Source organism: Balaenoptera physalus (genome assembly GCF_965194825.1).
Source record: "Balaenoptera physalus genome assembly, chromosome: 7".
NCBI classification, from domain to species: Eukaryota; Metazoa; Chordata; class Mammalia; order Artiodactyla; family Balaenopteridae; genus Balaenoptera; species Balaenoptera physalus.
In genome coordinates, this window is record NC_138886.1 from 22,067,832 (window position 1) to 22,087,510 (window position 19,679).

A 19,679-nucleotide genomic window follows, 5' to 3' on the forward strand; every position below is an offset into this window, starting at 1 on the left:
AAATTGGTCAAGACATTTATAATAGGGGAATTCCCTGGCAGTCCAGTGGTTAGGACTCTGTACTCTCACTTCTGGGGGCCCAGGTTCAGTCCCTGGTGGGGGAACTAAAATCCCACAAGCCGCGTGGGTGCGGGCAAAAAAAAACCCCAAAAAACAAACAAACAAAAAAGACATTTATAATAGTATCATGTACAGTAATATTTAGCAAAATACCTAAGGCAACACATATCTCAACTAATTTGTCATAAACTGAATAATTCATAGTTTCATTCCTCAAATTTCTTAAGTAGAATAAATTGAGGTATGAAACTTGCACAGTAGTTCAAATAATTTAATATGCAGGAGGACAGTACAGTTTTTCTTAAAGAATTTTTCTTAGCCATCTGTCACCCCAAAATATTATATTTTACAGGTATAATATCACACTGGTGGAGAGATGCTACAGTGAGTCACTGAAACTCTTTGGAGGTACAGAGCATTATGTAGTGGTGACAATTGATGAGAACACCACCATAATTTTGCAGGTAAAACTATACAATAAAAAATCTGAATCAAGTATATTAAAATACATGTGTAACCATGTAATCTATTAGCTTTAGAGAGCTTAACTATAATCTACTCATGATTTCTTCCAAAACTTTGCAAATGGACCATAAGTGCTAAAATCATCACCGTAGAAAATGGCTATTACCAAGCTTTTTCAATGCCTTGTAATTTTTAACATACTTTAAGAAGATAGAGCAAATATAGTATCTTTAATATTATGTATTGACCTATTTTTAAATACATTTATAGAATAATTATAGTGTTGAAAACTTTAAAAATCAAATTCTAGCCACTGTGTTTCTTAAAAGGAGGTAACATATTAATCTGTAATTGGTAATACGGGATTTCCTCTAAAGTAAGTGGGGATTGCCTATAAATTAGTCAGTTTTTAAAAAGAGAGAGAAAATCTCTTCAAAAATCCATATATTTTAGAATTTAAGATGTATGAATCTCCCTGATATGTTTGCTTGATTGGAGTACAAATTACAAAGAAATTAATTTAATAGTGTGGGAGTGGAGAGCAGAAAGCAGTTTGATGGTATGGAGTGTAAATTAATGGCACGTATTATGGTAAGGTAGAAGTCTGATTTGATAAGCAAATGTTAATACTATAAGAATTATATGACGGAAACAAAAAAACTCTGTTAGAAAGATTCTTATGGAATATTGTGTCTTGCATATTTAAGGTTATTAAATAACAATTATTTGTGGGAGGGAAATCCTGTTTGGGAAAACTGTTTTAATCCACGCTTACATAACTTACTGTTAGAATAAAATACTTCTTGAATTATTCACTCTATCAAAAATTAATATTGTTAAAGGAAAAAAGGGATTCTAGATCATTAGAAAGACATTCCTATAAGTCCATTAACTGCTGCTTTTTCATCTTCCTTAAGTAAGCATTAAGTGCAGATTATCCCATGGGTTTTTGTCCTTAAGAGTAGCCAGATCCCTGTCTACAAAGAACTTTGCCCAGATAGGAGCACTCTGTAGACTGCTTGCTTCATGTCTAGGACTTTGGGAGATTCATGAACCCTCCTTGCTGAGGCTATCATTAACCGTTTTACAACTACTGTAGCTTTTCCCCTACTACTTCCAGTGTGACTTTAATTTTTCCATAAAATGGGAACCCATACCCATGCTTCTTCTCAAGTTATAATTTATATATCATAGATTCTAGAAATATGGCAACAATAATTTCATAACAACTGGTCAACCTAGTGAATCTTTTTATTTTATTTATTTTCTGGTAGGACCTAGAAGAATTAAACTGTGAGAAGGCATCAGACAATATCATTATGAGACTGATGGCATTATCATTCCAGTACAGCTATTGTTGGATAATTTTATATGCCAAAAAACCATTAAACTCAGAGTAAGTAAACACGTCTCCATCCAAAGTCACATATATATCTTTTAAGTTATTCCATCTTCTTCTTCGAATAAAAGTAGCTATGTAAATTTTCCTCTTGCTCATCTAGTTTGCTTTAAGTAAGGGATTCTCAAGGTGAAGGTATGCCCTTAGAAAACAAATCGGAATTTTAGAGATGATATATTTCCCCTGGACAGTCAGTGCAAATCATGCTCCCCTCCTCTACCTCACTAAGAATTGCTGCTGTGAGTGTTTCACTTTTTATTAATTTTTAATTCTGGATTCGTCTGTTAAAAAATGTCATTCTTAAATCACTTCTGTCTAAAATTTTATTAGATATACCAACTAACTAGCATCTTACTATACTTTCTTTCACTGACGTGCTTAACTGAAAAATTGCCCCCCAAATCCACGCCAAGACACTGGCTCAAATTATCATTATATGTCTCTCCTTTCCCTCATTCTAAATTTTATGAACATACTGCTTTCACTTTCTCCTTTTATTCTTTGCAATCTGGCTTTTCTCTCTATCTCTATACTGATCTCTATCTCTCAGATGTCACTCATCATTTGTGACTTTCTTATGATCATATCCAAAAATATTTTTATCTTTCACTGCTCTGAAGTATTTAAGACTATTGTCAGTGCTTTCTGTCTTGAAACTCTTCAGTTCCATGGCACTTCAATGTTTTTGATCTTCTACGTCTCTACTTCTTCTCTGTCTTTACCTCTTCTTCTTCCTTGTCCCAGTCTCCAGATAGATATGAAATCTCTTTTTTTCTTCTATTTTGTCCATTAAAAATCTTATCCTCTCCCATAGCTTCAGTTATCATCTTTCTGCATATAATTATTATATTTCTATCTGCAGCTGCAGTCTCTCTTTGAAATTCCTGACATAATATCTCTAATTTCCTATATAATATTTCCACTCTGATATTCCACAGGCTCTCAAAGTTAACATAGTATGAGTTCATTTTATTCTCTATTCCCTCCAAAACTGTATCTCCTCTTTTCTGCCCTTTAGCTATTTATGACCATTGCCTTTCTTTTAGTCATCAAGACTGGAAAACAAATCCTATAGATTCAACCACTGGACTTTCATCTCTCCCCTCACTCTATTTATATTACCAATATCTTAGTTCAGTTTCTCATTATTTTATGTGGACTATTATAACAAACGGTTTTCCCACCTCCAGATGACTCTCAACATTACTCTCCATAATCTGTCATACACTCAATTAATATTCCTAAAACCAGGCTGTTATTATTTCACTCTGATAAAACACCTTCACTGACTTCCCCATTATTTACTGAATATATACAGACTACTCACCCTAATATTCAAAGTCTTCGGCATATAATCCTAACCTATATTTTCAGGCTTACTTTTCACTGCTTTCCATTTCAATCAAAAGTTCTGCTCACTGGCTTGCAAACATCCTCCTTGCTTTCCTACTTCTACTTTTGCTCATACAGTTCTCTCTTCCTACGATATTCCTTCCTTCCTCCAGCTATTCCATCTGGTGAAATTGTGCCTATTTTTCAGGACCTATCTACTTTTTCTAGTCAACCTTTCTTCAGTATCCCCCACTCATGCATATAAACAGATATTTAGCTGTAACCTTTCCAACCTTCGAACTCCTTAGCTCCGTTTTCTCTTCATCTTTGATATTATCGTATTTTGTTTTGTATTATCATTTTGGGGCACTTGCCCTACAGCAATGACCACATTGCTTTCATATGATAGATGCTTGGTAAATACTCCTTGATTGAATGAATGAATCTTCCCAACTAATTTGCACACTAGTCTTATTCACTTTTTTAATCTCTACAATACTACATTACACATACCACATCATAGTAGAAGTTTCAAAAATATTCTTTAGTTATTAGATAAGGTACAGATATCTTATCTTATTTAACATTATATTATCTGTGTGATTTTTTTCCGTTATTGACTTTCTTGTTTGACTCCATTTTTGTTTATCTTACTGTACCAAGCTCTTTGTATAAAATTATTATTATCATGTGAGGATAAGTGTAAGTTAGAATGTAAGAATACAAACAACTTGGTTCTTATTCCTTCCTCTATTAACAATAACCTCTAGTAGTCACTTAACATAGTTTTTCCTTTCTACCAGAACTGAAAAATTAAAATAATTATTCAGTTCTAACGGGGGGATGGGAAAGCTGGGACGAAGTGAGAGAGTAGCATTGACATATATACACTACCAAATGTAAAATTGATGGCTAGTGGGAAGCTGCTGCATAGCACAGGGAGATCAGCTCGATGCTTTGTGACCACCTAGAGGGATGGGATAGGGAGGGTGGGAGGGAGGCTCAAGAGGGAGGGGATATGGGGATATATGTATACTTATAGCTGATTCACTTTGTTGTACAACAGAAACTAACACAACATTGTAAAGCAATTATACTCCAATAAAGACATTTTTAAAAATTATTCAGGTCTAAAATCTTCATTTTGAAGATTAATAAAGGCTGTAAAGCATTTTAAGCTTTATCAAGGACTTGGAAGTATTCTGGATAAATAATTGATTTGAAAATTTTTAAAGTTGTTTTTAGATTGGTATCCACCTAGAGGTGCAATTGAAGTACAAGAGATAATAAGAGGAGATTTACACTTATTTTTATCCAGATGTTCATGAAAAAAATTAATTATGTAACACTCTGAGATTATTTTGTGTTCAGGCTAGAATTATCATTTATTCACAATAATATATTATTTAAAAATATAATTCTTTTCAGACTTCTAGGTATCTCGGTTTCATATTTTTAGATCATTGGAACATTTTTAAAGTATCTTAATCAACTGACCAAATGAGGAGAATTGAAAATACAAAATAAAATTTTTTAATTACTTTAGTAGTTCATGCCATTAGTTCCTGTTTGAGAAAATGTGTCAGGAGTCCCCAAGACAACCCCCAAGTTGATGATTTGTTAGGAGTATTCACAGCGCTGAAAATATTCTTGTACTCAAAGCAAATCCAGCAAAGGGAGAAAGGGCGTGGATCAAAGTCCAGAGGAAACTAGGAGGAAGCTTCCGAGAGTCCTCTCCTAGGAGAGTCACACAGAACATGCTTAACTTCCCCAGCAACGAGTTGTGATAACGTTTGTAAAATGTTGTCTACCAGGGAAACTCGCCAGACACTCAGTGCCCAGGGCTTTTATTAGGAGCTAGTCACAAATCAAAACTCTAGATTCCAAAAAGAAAGCAGGTGTTCAACAGAAACCACATTGTTTGAACAGTTTAGGCACAGTGTGTCTCTCTTATCAGCCACTCTTTTGAAAAGAGCTTACCTGAGAAAGAAGCCAACAGAGGAAAGAAGAGCAAAGAGATTAAGAGCACCATTGTCTCAATGACATCGTTTGAGTCCCTGGGTCCAAAAATGTCTTCTCCTGGACCCCTTAGTAATATAAGCCAATAAATTTCTTTTTCGTTGCTTGGAGTACTTAAAGTGGATAAAGATAGTAGAAATATCCACCCACAGCTCGAGTCACATCTGACCTGTTTAATGACTATAGACAGGAAAATAGCGGTGTTTTTTAAAATTACTGAGATATAACTGAGATATAAGATTGTGTAAGTTTAAGGAGTACACTCTGTTGATTTGATACATTTATATACTGCAATATAATTACCACCTTAGTGTTAGTTAACACCTCTATCACATCATATAATGATCATTTAAAAGAGTGTTTTTTCTAACAGTTCAGGGAAAAGACCCAGAGAGGATTCTAGTTATCTTGGCTCTGGTCATATGTTCATATCTGAACCTGATACTTTGGCCAGGGGGATGGAGTATTCTAGCTGGCTAGGCTTCAGTCACATAGCCATCCCTGGGGCTAGTAAGGGGATGAGTTAAACTTTTCTACACACACACACACACACACGCACACTCAGCATCTCCTAGATTTAACGGTACTATTGAAGAATGGAGGTGGAACTGTTCTTACAAAAGAGTACTGAGTGGAAAAAAAAATGAGTCTGCCACACAAGCATTGTTTTAGCCAGGTTATTCTAAAAACTTTATAAAACGTGAAAAATAAAATGAATTTTAGTAAGTATAGTCAGACATCAAATGAGTAGAATATAATAATATAATTTTTTTTAGGTACTATCTTACAGAAAAGACACTTCATCACCTAGCTTTGATTTATGCAGCTTTGGTTTCATCTGGGCTAAAATCAGAAGAACTGGATGTAAAGGTATTCTTTTTCTATATGTTTGTTTGTATTTTTCATAAACCAAAATTTATGAAATCTGAAACTCAACTGCCCAGTGAGAAGAAACATTAAATGGGTAAACTAAAAAACACTTAAAAGCCATATAAAGAACAGTTTCAAATTAACAAATATTCTTTCCACTTAAATTTCTGCTCTAAAAGCCTTTAATGAATTTAACTTCATATTTTATCTCTTCATTACTACTTAGATTTTTTGAAACAGGTCAGGATATGAATAAAAATAAATATCCCTTGATCAAAAATGTTCACTTATGAGAGACATACTGTTTTTATCTGCTGTAAAATGGAAATCTTATGACATATGAATAGAGCAATATCTTGATGATCTCTAATCAGTCTCCTTTCTTGGCTTTTTTTCAATGTCCCACTCTGAAGTTTATATATTTCCCCAAAATTCAGGGCTCAGTCCTCTACTGTTATCACTTTATATTCTTTCCTTGATAAACTCAGACATTTCCACAAATTTAGCTTTCATTTTTAAGAAAATCCTTAAAATTTTTCTAACTTTTCTTAAGGTCTGCACCTATATTCTAGAATTCTACTGGAAATCGCCACATGAATATCCCACAGGTGCCTCAAATTCTGCATATCCAAAATACAACTTCTCATCCTCCCCCAAACTTGATATTGACCTAAAACAAGTAGACTGCCAGTTATTTCTGCAGCAAAAATGGGTTTATACGGGATCAACAAAGAACTGCAACTCAGGGCCTGCAACCATGGCAAGCCATATGCAAGTCCGGGCACAGCAACGAGAGGCAAAATCTTTTAAAGAGGGGAAAAGGAAGTTGGGAGGGTTATAGTAAACAAAGAGTCCATTGGAGGAGTTGAGAGTACGAAGTATAGTGGCTTTTCATTGGCTGAGTTGTGACAGCCTCTTATTGGCTGAGCTCTTGCTAGGAAAGAAGAGGAAGTCTTTCTTCCTATTGAATTGTACTATCATGGTAGGGCATGAGAGCTCCTCCTGCTGGTCTCCCAACTCTATTTTAATTAAGGTTTCTGTTAGTTTTTTACACCTAGTTTATGGCATCACTGTTCTAATCTAATCAGTAGCTAAATCTTCCTTTTAACTCTGCAGTGTCTCTAGAGTATGCCTCTCCTTTCTACTCCCATTGCTATTTCCCTAAATTCAGGCCTTCACCTCTCACTTGGCGTTCTAAGGTAACTTCCTAATTAATCTCTTTATTTCTACTCTTTTCCCACTCCCGTGCATCATGTATATTGACACCAATTACATTTCTGAAATAACAGCTGTGAATATTTCACTCCCTAGACTGTAAGCATAAAAGAAAGGGAACATGCTTTTCATTTTTGTCTTCCTAGCACCAAGCACAGAGCCTATGTAGTAGGCTCTTGATAAATATTTGTTGTTGAATTGAATTTTTGTGCTCAAAAGACCTTCTGTAGCTTCCTACTTCATCAAAATGGAGTTAACCTCAGGTGGATTCAAACTCCTCCATGATTTGACCCCTAGTAATCCTTCCTTTAACATCATTCTACTCACCTTTTCCTGAATATGCCCCCACCTCTCAGCCATGTGATTCTGTCCTGTCTTCCCCCAGAAATACTATTCCCCATCCCCTTACTGCCAGTCTTCATAGTTCTGACTTTTTCTACCCAGCTCAAATACCACCTCCTTTAAAAAATTTGCACCAGTTATACTCTCTCAAGAGGAATCTCTCCTCCCATCCTCCTAATAATGCTTATACCTTTATTATAATATGAGATGTTTGTTCATATACCCTCCACCCTGGATGGTGAGAACTAGGCCCTTTTCTTTGTAAAGCTTATAGCATCTAGCACGGTGTTTTGTACACAGTAAAAATATTCAACAAACATCTACTAAATAGAATTCAGTGAAAGCAGAACCTGTTAAGAAAATCAACAAATGATCTATTTGAAATAGAATCCAGATAATTTTGATCCTGTGATGCATGTTAAACATAGAAGTAAAATTCTTAGAAAAGTTATCTAAATAAATATAAATTTGTCTCATTTATTCATTCAAGTGAGGTTTTACCACTTAATCAGCCTCTTTTCTCTTCAGCTAATAGAAAGCAGTCATATGCAAAATATGCTTTAGAAAATCATTAAAAAAATCTATGCATGGGGTATCTGATACCAGTAAGTGACCCTATTCAGGTACAGTGACATGATCCACAGAGGACATGTTCCAAGGAAGGCATTTGGAGATGAAATAGGAGGTACTGCTCAGGCACAGTCCATTCCAAATGAAAGTCTGTTCCCACCTGGATCAAACTACTCCAAAAGCTTTTCAAGTTTACATAATAATCTTAAAAGTATGTCCATTTTTCCATGGAATTTAAGAAACAAGATGATTAATTTGCTCTAATTCTTGTATCAATGTATCACCAATACTCAAGCCTCCCATTCTCCTAACTTGATGACCTTATGACATTAAAGGGGGTTCCCGAGACTCGTATTATTTTAGAATACATTTAGTAATATGGCTTTTGGCCTCTTAGGCCAAAAAAATCCATCAGGTTGGATTATTTTTTTATTTCCAAGCGTCTGGCGAGCCTAGCCATAAAGGGAACATTAAGAAATTTAAGTACATTTTCTTAAACTAAAAGAAAATACAGCTAGTAGTGTCATGCCATATTTTACTCTAATATTAAAAAATTCTATAAATTTCTTATGAATTCTCTTTGCAGAAAAATGCATAGATACACACATATGCAAATTTTTGAAAACAATGTTAGCGGGGGTTCTTGAATCTCCCAAAGTCTAGCCATGAGCTCCAGAATCCTTACCCTTAAGTTAAGGTAATATTCATTACCATTATAAAATTACGCCCTTTAAAATAAAATTTATATTTAAATAAAAGTCTCAAATCTTCTCAAAACTTCCAAAACTTTTAATAAAATAAATTTGGAATCAAACAGTGTATTTCTGTGTACTCTATATATTTAATATAAAAAGAAAATCCTTCTTTAGCATGCATATACCCCCAGGTATATGCTAGCAGTTTTATTTATTTATTCTTGTGGAAGAAAAAAATGTCATAATTATTTTGTGAGGTTTGTACAGTCTTTGTTTCTTAAATTTCCACTACAGGACAGAATATTCATATTTTTAAGATGTGATTGTTTAGGGCAGTGTTCTCTATCCACATTAAACTGCTAACCCATGAACTATCTTTCCTTCAACCAAAGCCAAAAGACGAAGCAGAAGATAAAAATAGAAATGAAAGGGGAAGGAAAAGGCTGGCATTTCAGAAGAGGGAAGGGCATGGAGGAAAACACAAGAGACAGACAGGAAGTAGGGGATATTAAGAAATTCTTTTTAGAGTTAAGTTTAACACACACACACATCACACATTTTTGGCAGGGGTATCTTACCATCAAATAAGCCAAGATTGGATGAACAATACCAAGAATACTCTAAATCAAAACACATTCTTCTTTTTGAATACAGCGTCAAATTAATCTGTAAATATCCTTATTTTTCAACTTTGTTTTTGAAAAATCTTGCACTATTGTTTAATTCTTATTTTTATTTGAGAACTATTAAGTTTAACCTAGAAAAAGCAAAATATTAATTATTGCTAGTGACATCCAAATTGCTTTTTTTCTAATACAGATGAAATAAAACACCAAATATGTTTAAAAGACTTTATTAATAAATGCCAAATGGAAGTGAAGAATAACAATTTAGTTCCAAAAATTAGAAGCTACAAGGATATCATATTTAAAGAAGGAAAGTAAATTGATTATCCTCACAAATAAAACATCCTGGATTTCACATAGATAAATTAGTAAATTATATCTAAAATAGTGTACAAAGATTAGAATCTGCTGGGGGAGTTTTTCTCCTAATTGCAGACAATTTTTGAGTGATATATTTTGTTTCCTAGTATTTCCTATAATCTAACATAAAAAATATATTTTAGCTTATAATTGCCCCAGGAGTGGAAGAGACTGCACTGCTAATTCGACAAATTGCTGACCACAATTTAATGACCTCGAAGAGGGATCCTCATGAATGGTTGGATAAATCCTGGCTTGAAGTTTCACCATCTAAGGTTTATTTCCTAATATATAAATTAGATATTTGCAAAGCAAATATAAATATATGTACTTGAATTCTCTTTCTGGTAGCATTTTCTTGTTCTATCATGCTTGCATGAACATATGTAACAATAGCCATAATGCACAGCATTTATTTAGACAGTTTTCCAGAATTATGAATATTTTCAATCTCATAGAACTGTTTTTTTATAAATTTATTTATTTTTGGCTGTGTTGGGTCTTAGTCGCTGCATGCAGGCTTTCTCTAGTTGCAGCGAGCGGGGGTTACTCTTCGTTGTGGCACACAGGCTTCTCATTGCGGTGGCTTCTGTTTGTTGCGGAGCATGGGCTCTAGGCACGCGGGCTTCAGTAGTTGTGGCTTGCAGGCTTAGTTGCTCCGTGGCATGTGGGATCTTCCCGGATCAGGGCTCGAACCCCTGCCCCCTGCATTGGCAGGCGGATTCTTAACCACTGCACTACCAGGGAAGTCCCTCATAGAACTATTTTAATGGGATCTTTTATAATGAACTTTCAAATCTAACTTATTATAGGGTGATCTAATGGCTTCAATGTCTAATATTTTTAAAATATAATAATTTTTCTAATTCCTACATTTCAGCATTCAAGAATAGTAGGTATATTATGAGAATAGCAAAATTCTATCATTCTGTGATTTGTCAGTAACTCAATTATATAATTGAAAGTAAAGTTATGAAATAGTTATAAGATTAGTTAATTTTCAGAAATTCCTTTTGTTTAAGCATAAATATTTCCAGGCTCTCATACCAACCTAGTGTTTCTGTTGCCTTTATTTTTAATATATTCAAATCCTGAAGCCATGAGAAAAGAATGATGAAGATCGTTATGTACTAACTTGGAATGACCTTCAAAATATATTAAGTGAAACATGAAAGTTGCAGTGCAGAGCATGCAGTACACTACCATTTGTGTAAAACAAGGGGAAATTAATATTTATATGTATTTGTTTGTAAATGAGTAAAATATCTCTGGAAGGATACCAAGAAATTATAACATTGATTATCTCTAGAGAGAACTGAGGTAATGGAGTAGGAATGGGACTTTTCACCATATACCTTTTAGTGCCTTTTGAATTTTGAACCATGTGACTATTTTACCTACAGAAAAAATAAAATTATAAAACAAATAAATAAAATAGTCATATATATTAAATCACAGGACTTTTACATGCCTAACAGAACATAGCACTATCAACAAGTATGGGTATAATTAATTATGACATATATGTATGTATGTGCAATTTCCTTCCTACAAAGGCAGGTCCAATCTATTCACATGTCTGTCGTTTGATAAACTAAAAGAGGGTGCAAAAAGCCAGTGTAACCCAGAAAAAAAAAGAAAAGAAATTTGGCAATAAAGGTGGCTGCTACATTTCTAGACATTTATGAGATCTCTCTGAAAATGTATATTTTTAGACTGTCAGGGTCAGTTCTGGTTGATAGTAATTCTTCCTGTACTTTTCACAATAAGCCTTTCCTGAAATTATAACATCTGCTAGATATCATAAACATGGTTCATTTAACCAAACCATGATAATATATGGTCTACAAAGGGAGAGCTAAAGAAATCTTGAGCTATATAACTAAGTCCCCTAAAACGGCGGTCCCCAACCTTTTTGGCACCAGGGGCCGGTTTCGTGGAAGACAGTTTTTCCACGGACTGGGGTGGGGTGGGATGGTTCACACGGTGATGCAAGCGATGGTTCAGGCGGTAATGCGAGCGATAGGGAGCGGCAGATGAAGCTTCGCTCGCTGGCCCTCCGCCCACCTCCTGCTGTGCGGGCGGGGGGCTGGGGAACCCTGCCCTGAAAGGTAGAAGAGCTGTCATTAGATAAAACGATTGTCATTTGAAGGAAATGGACTGTAATGAGTCTCTTTGGATGAGTGATTAGACTGAATGAACTTTAAGATCCTTCCCAATTCTGGGTGTATGAATCTTTACTGACAAACAAGTTTCCTTCCTCCTGGCCATACTTTTTTCCCCCAAGCATCTCAAATTGAGTGGTAGGTGCCACAACACAAATTTTAATCTGCTGGAGTGTGTAGAGTAAGAAAAAACCACTGGCTGATTATTCCTTACACTTTTTTCTAGGAAGAAATGTACTTACTTGATTTTCCAAGTGTTAATCCATTGGTGGCTCAGCTCATGTTAAATAAAGGACCTTCACTGAACTGGATACTATTAGCAACTCTTTGTCAACTTCGGGAACTCCTACCTGAAGTTCCAGAAAAAGTGTTAAAGGTTAGCTATTTGAGATCCATATTCTTCTATGAGTTTATTTCCTTTGCATTTGAGTATCTATTTTTACCATAAGGGTTTTCAAAATGAAGTTATCCAAGTTTGTTTTGGACTTCACAGAGCAAAGAAATGATTTACTTAAACTAAATTTCATACAGAATTCTCATTGGTCGTCAATCACATTATATATTTTAAAGCTATCTTATATAGATAATTCTGTACAGATCGTTTATCACACTTCAAATCATTTTGAAGTGTTATACTACCCACAGATATTCAATTACACACTCTATTCATATGTGTTTACATTATCTCTTCCAAATAATCCTGAAGCCCTTCTTTATAGTAGTAGCTAAAAAGAACTTTAGTCTTATCAGTAAGTTTCTTTAATTTTTATGAAGGAAATGGTATTCATGTAAATTGTGTAACTAAAAATTTTATTTTAAGTGATTAGAAAATAGATGCAAATTACAATAAGTTTTTCTTTTAATGGAGCCTAATTAAGTCATGTTCTCACTACATGGATCAATATAATACCTTTGGATGGACTTATTTATATTTTTCCTTATTTCCATTTAGATAAACGTCATTACTTATATTTACTTGACTCATGTTTATGTTGTATTTTTATTATATTAATTAATTTTTTAAATTTTTTTAGCATTTTTGTGACATCACTTCCTTATTCAAGATTAGTCCTTCTGTAACAAAATCACCTCAAATTTCATCACCTCAGGAAAATAGGAATCAAACTAGTGCCTTTACTTCTCAGAGTTCAGCTTCTGGCTCTTCAGATTCTGTCATTCAAGAACATAATGAATATTACCAATATTCAGACTTAGGAGAGACAGTGCATGAAGACACAAACACCGCTTCAAATTATAACTCTTCCCTTATGAAACTAAAAGAAATGCCACGCATTTTACCACCTGTGACTTCTTACAATCAGACCAGCTACTGGAAAGAGTCCAATTGTAACCCTAACATAGTGCAGAATAATTCTTTCCTGACTAATACGGAAGCAAGGAATGTGTCTGGTAATTCCTTTCTGAACCAGAATGATTCAGAGTCAGATGTCTTTTCTTTGGGTCTAACAGCAATGAATTGTGAAACCATGATATCACCAATTGACGCTCAGAAGAAAGTTACCCCTAACTTTATAAATTATCAGAAAAAGGGAACACATGAAGCAAAAGGACCTACAAATAAAGAATTGTCTGCCCCTGTCTTTTCACTAGAGGGTTCTCAATCTCCTCTTCATTGGAACTTTAAGAGAAATGTATGGGAACAACAGAATCACTCATTCAACTTACAATATGGTGCAGAGCAGAATACATGTGACAAATGGTACTCTCAGAAAGATAATTTATTCACTAATCAGCAAAAATGTCTATCGGATGAGTTAGAAGGCTTCATATGTGAAAGTTCAAATGCTGAGACTAAAAAGACTTTCTGGAAAGAATTACCATCCGTCCCCAGTTTGGATTTATTTTGTGCTTCTGATTCTGATGTAAGTCAAAAAGAATTCAACAGTCTTTATTTCTACCAAAGAGCTGGAAAATGTTTAGGACAGAAAAGGCACTCTGTATCTTCATCTAACTCAGGAGACAAGAAATCATTAACAGGTAATACTGTCAATAGTTGATAAAACTACTCTCTAATGTAATTTTAAAAGATAGACTCATCTCCAAGTTAAAAAAAACTTTTGTTTTAATTACTACACTTAAGAATCTTCAGTAACTTTGGCATCAAAGAAAATCAAAATTCTAATTATAGACTTTTAAGAAAATAAAGGCAAAGAAAATATGTCAAATTCTCGTAGCTTTAGATGAGCTAAGCATTTAACTTAAGAAGTTACAAGTAAAAACATGGAACAAATCTAAGTCAAGCAGAAGGCTAAAATTAACAAAGATTAAATAAAGAAATTAGTGAATTAGAAAAGTAGCCTCTTTGTCAAGCAGGGATATTTAATGAGCTAACATTTATTAAGAACTTATTATATTTCCTTTATGTGGATTATTTAATTTTGACAATCCTATTAAATAGATACTACTATTGGCTCTCTATTTTACAATTGATGTTTCTGAACATTTAGTCATATCAATTTTTTAAAAGAACAATTTTATTTTCTCACTTCTGGTAATTATACCTTTTTTTTCTGTGTTATTTCTTATTGCCTTGGCCTAAGCATTTAGAACAAAATATTAAGTTCTGATGGTCATACAAAGGTGGCCTTACTATGATGGGGAAAAAACAAAAAGAAAGGAGAAGCTGGAAGCTTCAAAACTCCTCTTTTGCCCAGGCCATTTTGTGAGGCCAAAAAGGGCCCAGAAAATCTTATATTCTTTGTTTTATTAAAAGAGGAACACTCAAACTATATAAGTCCCAGACTCACAAAACTTGGATTTGGTCCCATTTAATAGTCATGATTTGTTTTGTTCCTGATTTTAAGGGAAAATATTCTATCCCTAGTTTTGTAAGAACTTTTGTGAGGAATAGATACTGAATTTTATTCAAACTCTTTTTGGTCCCTATTGAGGAAAATCAAACATGTTCTCTCTGTTGACATTAATGTAAATGCTTACAGGTTTACTAATAATCATTTTTGTCATTTCTGTGATAAACCTAATTGGCTTTTTTAAAATATCTTTATTGGAGTATAATTGCTTTATAATGTTGTGTTAGTTTCTGCTGTACAACAAAGTAAATCAGCTATATGTATACATATATCCCCATATCCCCCTAATTGGCTTTTAAGGAATGATTTTTTTAAATATGCTATTAAATATGGTTGCTAATATTTATTTGATTTTCATATCTACATTCATAATGAAATTAATTTATTGTGCTCTATTTGTACTCCATAACAGTCTGACATGAAGGTGATTCTGGCTTCATAAATGAACTGGATGAAAATTTCATCTTTTTTCCACCCTGGAACAAATTAAGCATGTGAATTACTGTATATTTTTTTAACATAGGGCATCCCAATGTATGAGATAACCCATTTTCTCAATGAGAAGATCTCAGAAATTATTTTTTAATAAATTTTAGTATTTAAGGTTTTAGGGATATAGATGGAATAGTCAATGTCTACCTATATTTTAATTCATTAATTTAGTTATAATATATTTTATAATCATATATCATATAAATAATGTTGGTTTAAAAATATTTCTTTTTTCCACTTTGCAATTATTTTTATAAAATAACTTAATTCAAACAGTTAACAAGAATCTTTGATGCTAGTATCTTCATTATCACTATGGCAACTTTTGACTTTTTTACTGTGGTTTTCCATAGCACATCATTACCTCCAAATATGTTGTTTAAGATGTAACACTTTTTGAATTCATATTGATGCAGCCCTAGAAAATTTGTCCAGAGCCATTGGTATAACCTCAAGATAATTTTCCGTTTGTTCTGAATGTATATTTGTGGTCTCTATGATAAAATTATTTATTGCCTTGCCTTTTGAATTTGCTTATAATGGCATCCAACTCTTGCCATTGAGATTATATGGCCAGGAATAATTACTACTGTTTTAAATATTTTAGCCTCCCTTTTTATTGATTTAATGAATCAATCTCTATAAGTATCCAAATCTAGAATATTTTAGGCTAATGTGTCATTTATAATACAATCATAAAAGATGAGTCTATACATGATCACTACCTATCATATATCAGAGCTCAGGATAAATTTCACAGCATTACAGATATGCATTAAGAAACAGGCTTAATGAAGGAAAACTTAAAAGCAAGAGTCTTAAATCCAGGGAGATTTAATTGTTTGTACAAGGCATGAGCATACAAATACAAATACATGTATCTAACACTAATCAGTATTGGGCCTTTAAGAACAAGCACATATATGCTAAAAAAATGTAATTTTTAATAATTATTTTATCTCAGTTTGGAAATTTTAACACTTTGTAAATAGATGATGAAGAGACAGGATCCACTTGAACCGCTGGAAAAAAAATACCTACACGTATTATTATCAGCAATAAAATGGTTTTCCTTTTTCTCCTTTTAACAGATTTCACATGCTCACAACTACCACCATTCAAAACACGACGTCTAGTGTATGAAAAAGTCCCTGGTAGACGTGATGGACAAACTCGTCTGAGGTTTTTTTGAAAGAAAGGATAGTGCTGCATGCCACATTTCATTCTTTTTTATGATAAACCAGTAATAAAATTATTTAGATTTGCTCATGTATCAACGATAATGCAATTGTTCTTTGATGTTCTCGGTGTTTCTACATTAAATTTTCATAATATATATCTTGCCTTATAGTTTATATCTTTGTAAGTAAAGTATCCTAATTAACATAATATTGTTATAAGATCCAAATAGCTCCCAGATTCACTTAAACATGAAAAGCCTTTTTTTTTTTTTTAAGAGAAATAGAAAACCTTGCCGGATGTGTATCAAAGGGTTGTTTGTTGTCTCCTTAAGGGCCTGCTGCCTCCACCTTTCCAACAGCAAAAGCCTTTGAAATGAGCCTCCATCTCAGTCTGACCCTCTAGTCCAGAAGTGAAGATCACCACAGTCAACCCTCCACCACCAAGAAAGTTAAAACCTAGGGCAAAATTGAAGTTAGAAAACTTCCAATTTAAATGCTGTCTTCATAAACAAAATTTTCAAACAAACCACTAAGAGAAAATATTTGCGACCCACATGACAGAAAAAGGGCAGACATTCCTAATATACAAAGAATTCCTACAAATTGATAGGAAAAAAGACAACCTAATAGAAAAATGGGCAAAATATATGAATAGATATTTCACAGAAGAAACAAAAATAGCCAATAAACATTTGAAACAATATGCATCTTCATTATTTATTAGGCAAATGCAAATTAAAACAATAAATTACTGTTTTTTCACGTATCAGATCAGCAAATTTTTGAGAATTCCAGTGTCAGCATATGGGAGAAAGAATGCTTTCCTGTATTGTTGGTACAACATTTGGGGAGGATAGTTGGTATATTTTTACATGGATGATTGTAGGTTTCTATTTACTATATTACTTGTATTCCATTGAATACATTTAAAAGAAAGATGTAATAATTTTATTTTAAAATGTCAGTATTTCTAATAAAATTTTATTCTTTGCAACTATTCAAAGTTCTGATAAAACTTTTATATGTCAACTCTAAAATGGAGGTACATGGATTTGGGACATTCTTTTTGCAAAAATGTTTGAAGACCACAAGCATTCTCTCTCTCTCTTTCCTGGCTTCTGAAATTATCACCCTGTTACTACCAAAATTGACCTCTATCTTTTTAGATCCAAAGGACATTCAGACATCACCTCACTTGATTTCTCTTCAGTGTTTGATACTGTTAATCACGTCCTCCTTTTTGAAACTGGCTTAACTTGACTTTAAATCAACTCTCTTACTCTTTTATTACACTTTTATTTATAGGATGTTTGGTTTTGCTTGGGTGTGTGGTGGGTAGAGACTTCAAAGAGAAACTATTTCTGGAAATCTTATTGGAATTTCTGTTGTGCTTTCTTAAAGTTTTGGCAGGATTTCTCCTAAACTAAGGTAAGGCTGTCTTGGCAGTTTGCGGATCTCCTTGATCCCATCCTTTTTTTTTTTTAACTTTTTTTTTTTAAATTTATTTACTTATTTATTTTATTTATTTTTGGCTGCGTGGGGTCTTCGTTGCTGCACGTGGGCTTTCTCTAGTTGCGGCAAGCAGGGGCTATTCTTTGTTGCGGTGCACAGGCTTCTCATTGCGGTGTCTTCTTTTGTTGTGAAGCACGGGCTCTAGGCCCGCGGGCTTCAGTAGTTGTGGCACTCAGGCTCAGTAGTCGTGGCACATGGGCTTAGTTGCTCCGCAGCATGTGGGATCTTCCTGGACCAGGGGTCGAACCCGTGTTCCCTGCATTGGCAGGCAGATTCTTAACCACTGCGCCACCAGGGAAGTCCCTTGATCCCATCTTTAATCAGCTTGCAGAGGAGAGGAGTTTCTTTACAGGCCCTAGACTGGGGCAAGCTTAGGCCAGGCTATCAACACCCACCCCCCTGCTTCCTCACCAAATAGAGTGAAAGCGTCTGAGTCCTCCTGCCTGTATTTCTCAATGATGCTCGGTGTTTAAGGGCACATTCATTCTGCCTGGGTCTGGAGCAGCCTCTCGTGCTGTTGCCCATCAGAGGTATTATTGGGAGGCAAGTCTTGTGTTGGTAGCCTGGGAACAGAGGATAAAGTAAATGAGTTCTGCTTCAGCAGAGCACTCCCAGGGAGCGATTGTCACATGACCGGTTGGGTTGGCCCATAGGAGAAGCCTGAAGGGTTTGGATAGGTCCTTGTTAGGGGGTCAAAAGTGTCAGTCCAGCCTCCAAGATCCTCTCCCAAACACCATATCACATGGAATTATTTAGAATAGGCCCAACTTCCCAGGTTGGCTCTTGCCATGGAAACTTCAATTCTCTGAGAGCGTTTCCCCATGAGGTTTTTCATGTTCTAAGGGGAGTTACTTGCCCTTAGATCTATGACTGGTAGTTGTGATGCTCACCTTTGAGGGCTTTTGAGTAGCCTTACCCCCAAGTTCCTAGGCCCAGCCCAAACTCTGTAGGACTCATCAGAACATCAGCTTTCCCTTCCAGTTGTGGGTGGACATAAGATACTCCTTCCCTCGTCAGTAAGACTCAGCGTACAACTGGGGATCAACACCAGGGTGTCCCAAGCCTTGCCTCTCACAGTAAGAGCCCGGTTATTCTCCCCAGATAATAAGCCTGCCCTAAAGCAAAATATCCAACAATTTAATAAATGGAGTAGCCTAGGTTGGAGGGGATGGGGGAGTGCAAACTGTAGCAATCCAAAATGAAAGCTGAAAAAAATGTTTTCTGTCTTTTGCTTTTTTATTTGGTTTATCATTTTTACCGTACAAGAATTTTAAATTCCATACTAAATTAAATTATTTATTTATTTAAGTTTAATTTGATCATCAAGTATACACATCTTCTCTTTTTTGATTTCTGGGTTTCCTGCCTTGTTTACGAAGCCCTTTTTTACCCTAAAGTTACACAACTATTCTCCTAACTTTTCTTCTAATGCTTTTTTATCACCTTTCTTTAACCTATGTGGAATTTTTTTTGCATAGTATAATACAGGCCCAATTTTATTTCCTTCCAAATGCATAGCCGATAATGCCAGCACCATTTGTTAAA

At 34.4% G+C, this 19,679-nt stretch overlaps 1 protein-coding gene across 2 annotated transcripts in view; it reads left to right on the forward strand.

The window, feature by feature from the left end:
• SHOC1 (shortage in chiasmata 1) overlaps positions 1-18,113 on the forward strand; it is an 82,087-nt gene extending 63,974 nt beyond the window's left edge. For both annotated transcript variants that reach the window (XM_082469267.1, XM_082469268.1), the window contains exons 19-25: positions 413-524; positions 1,800-1,921; positions 6,052-6,145; positions 10,097-10,228; positions 12,345-12,494; positions 13,153-14,116; positions 16,533-18,113. In XM_082469267.1, the coding sequence (XP_082325393.1) occupies positions 413-524; positions 1,800-1,921; positions 6,052-6,145; positions 10,097-10,228; positions 12,345-12,494; positions 13,153-14,116; positions 16,533-16,633 (1,675 nt within the window). In that variant the 3' untranslated portion in view covers positions 16,634-18,113. The remainder of the gene's footprint in view (positions 1-412; positions 525-1,799; positions 1,922-6,051; positions 6,146-10,096; positions 10,229-12,344; positions 12,495-13,152; positions 14,117-16,532) is intronic.
• Positions 18,114-19,679: the final 1,566 nt, after the last annotated feature.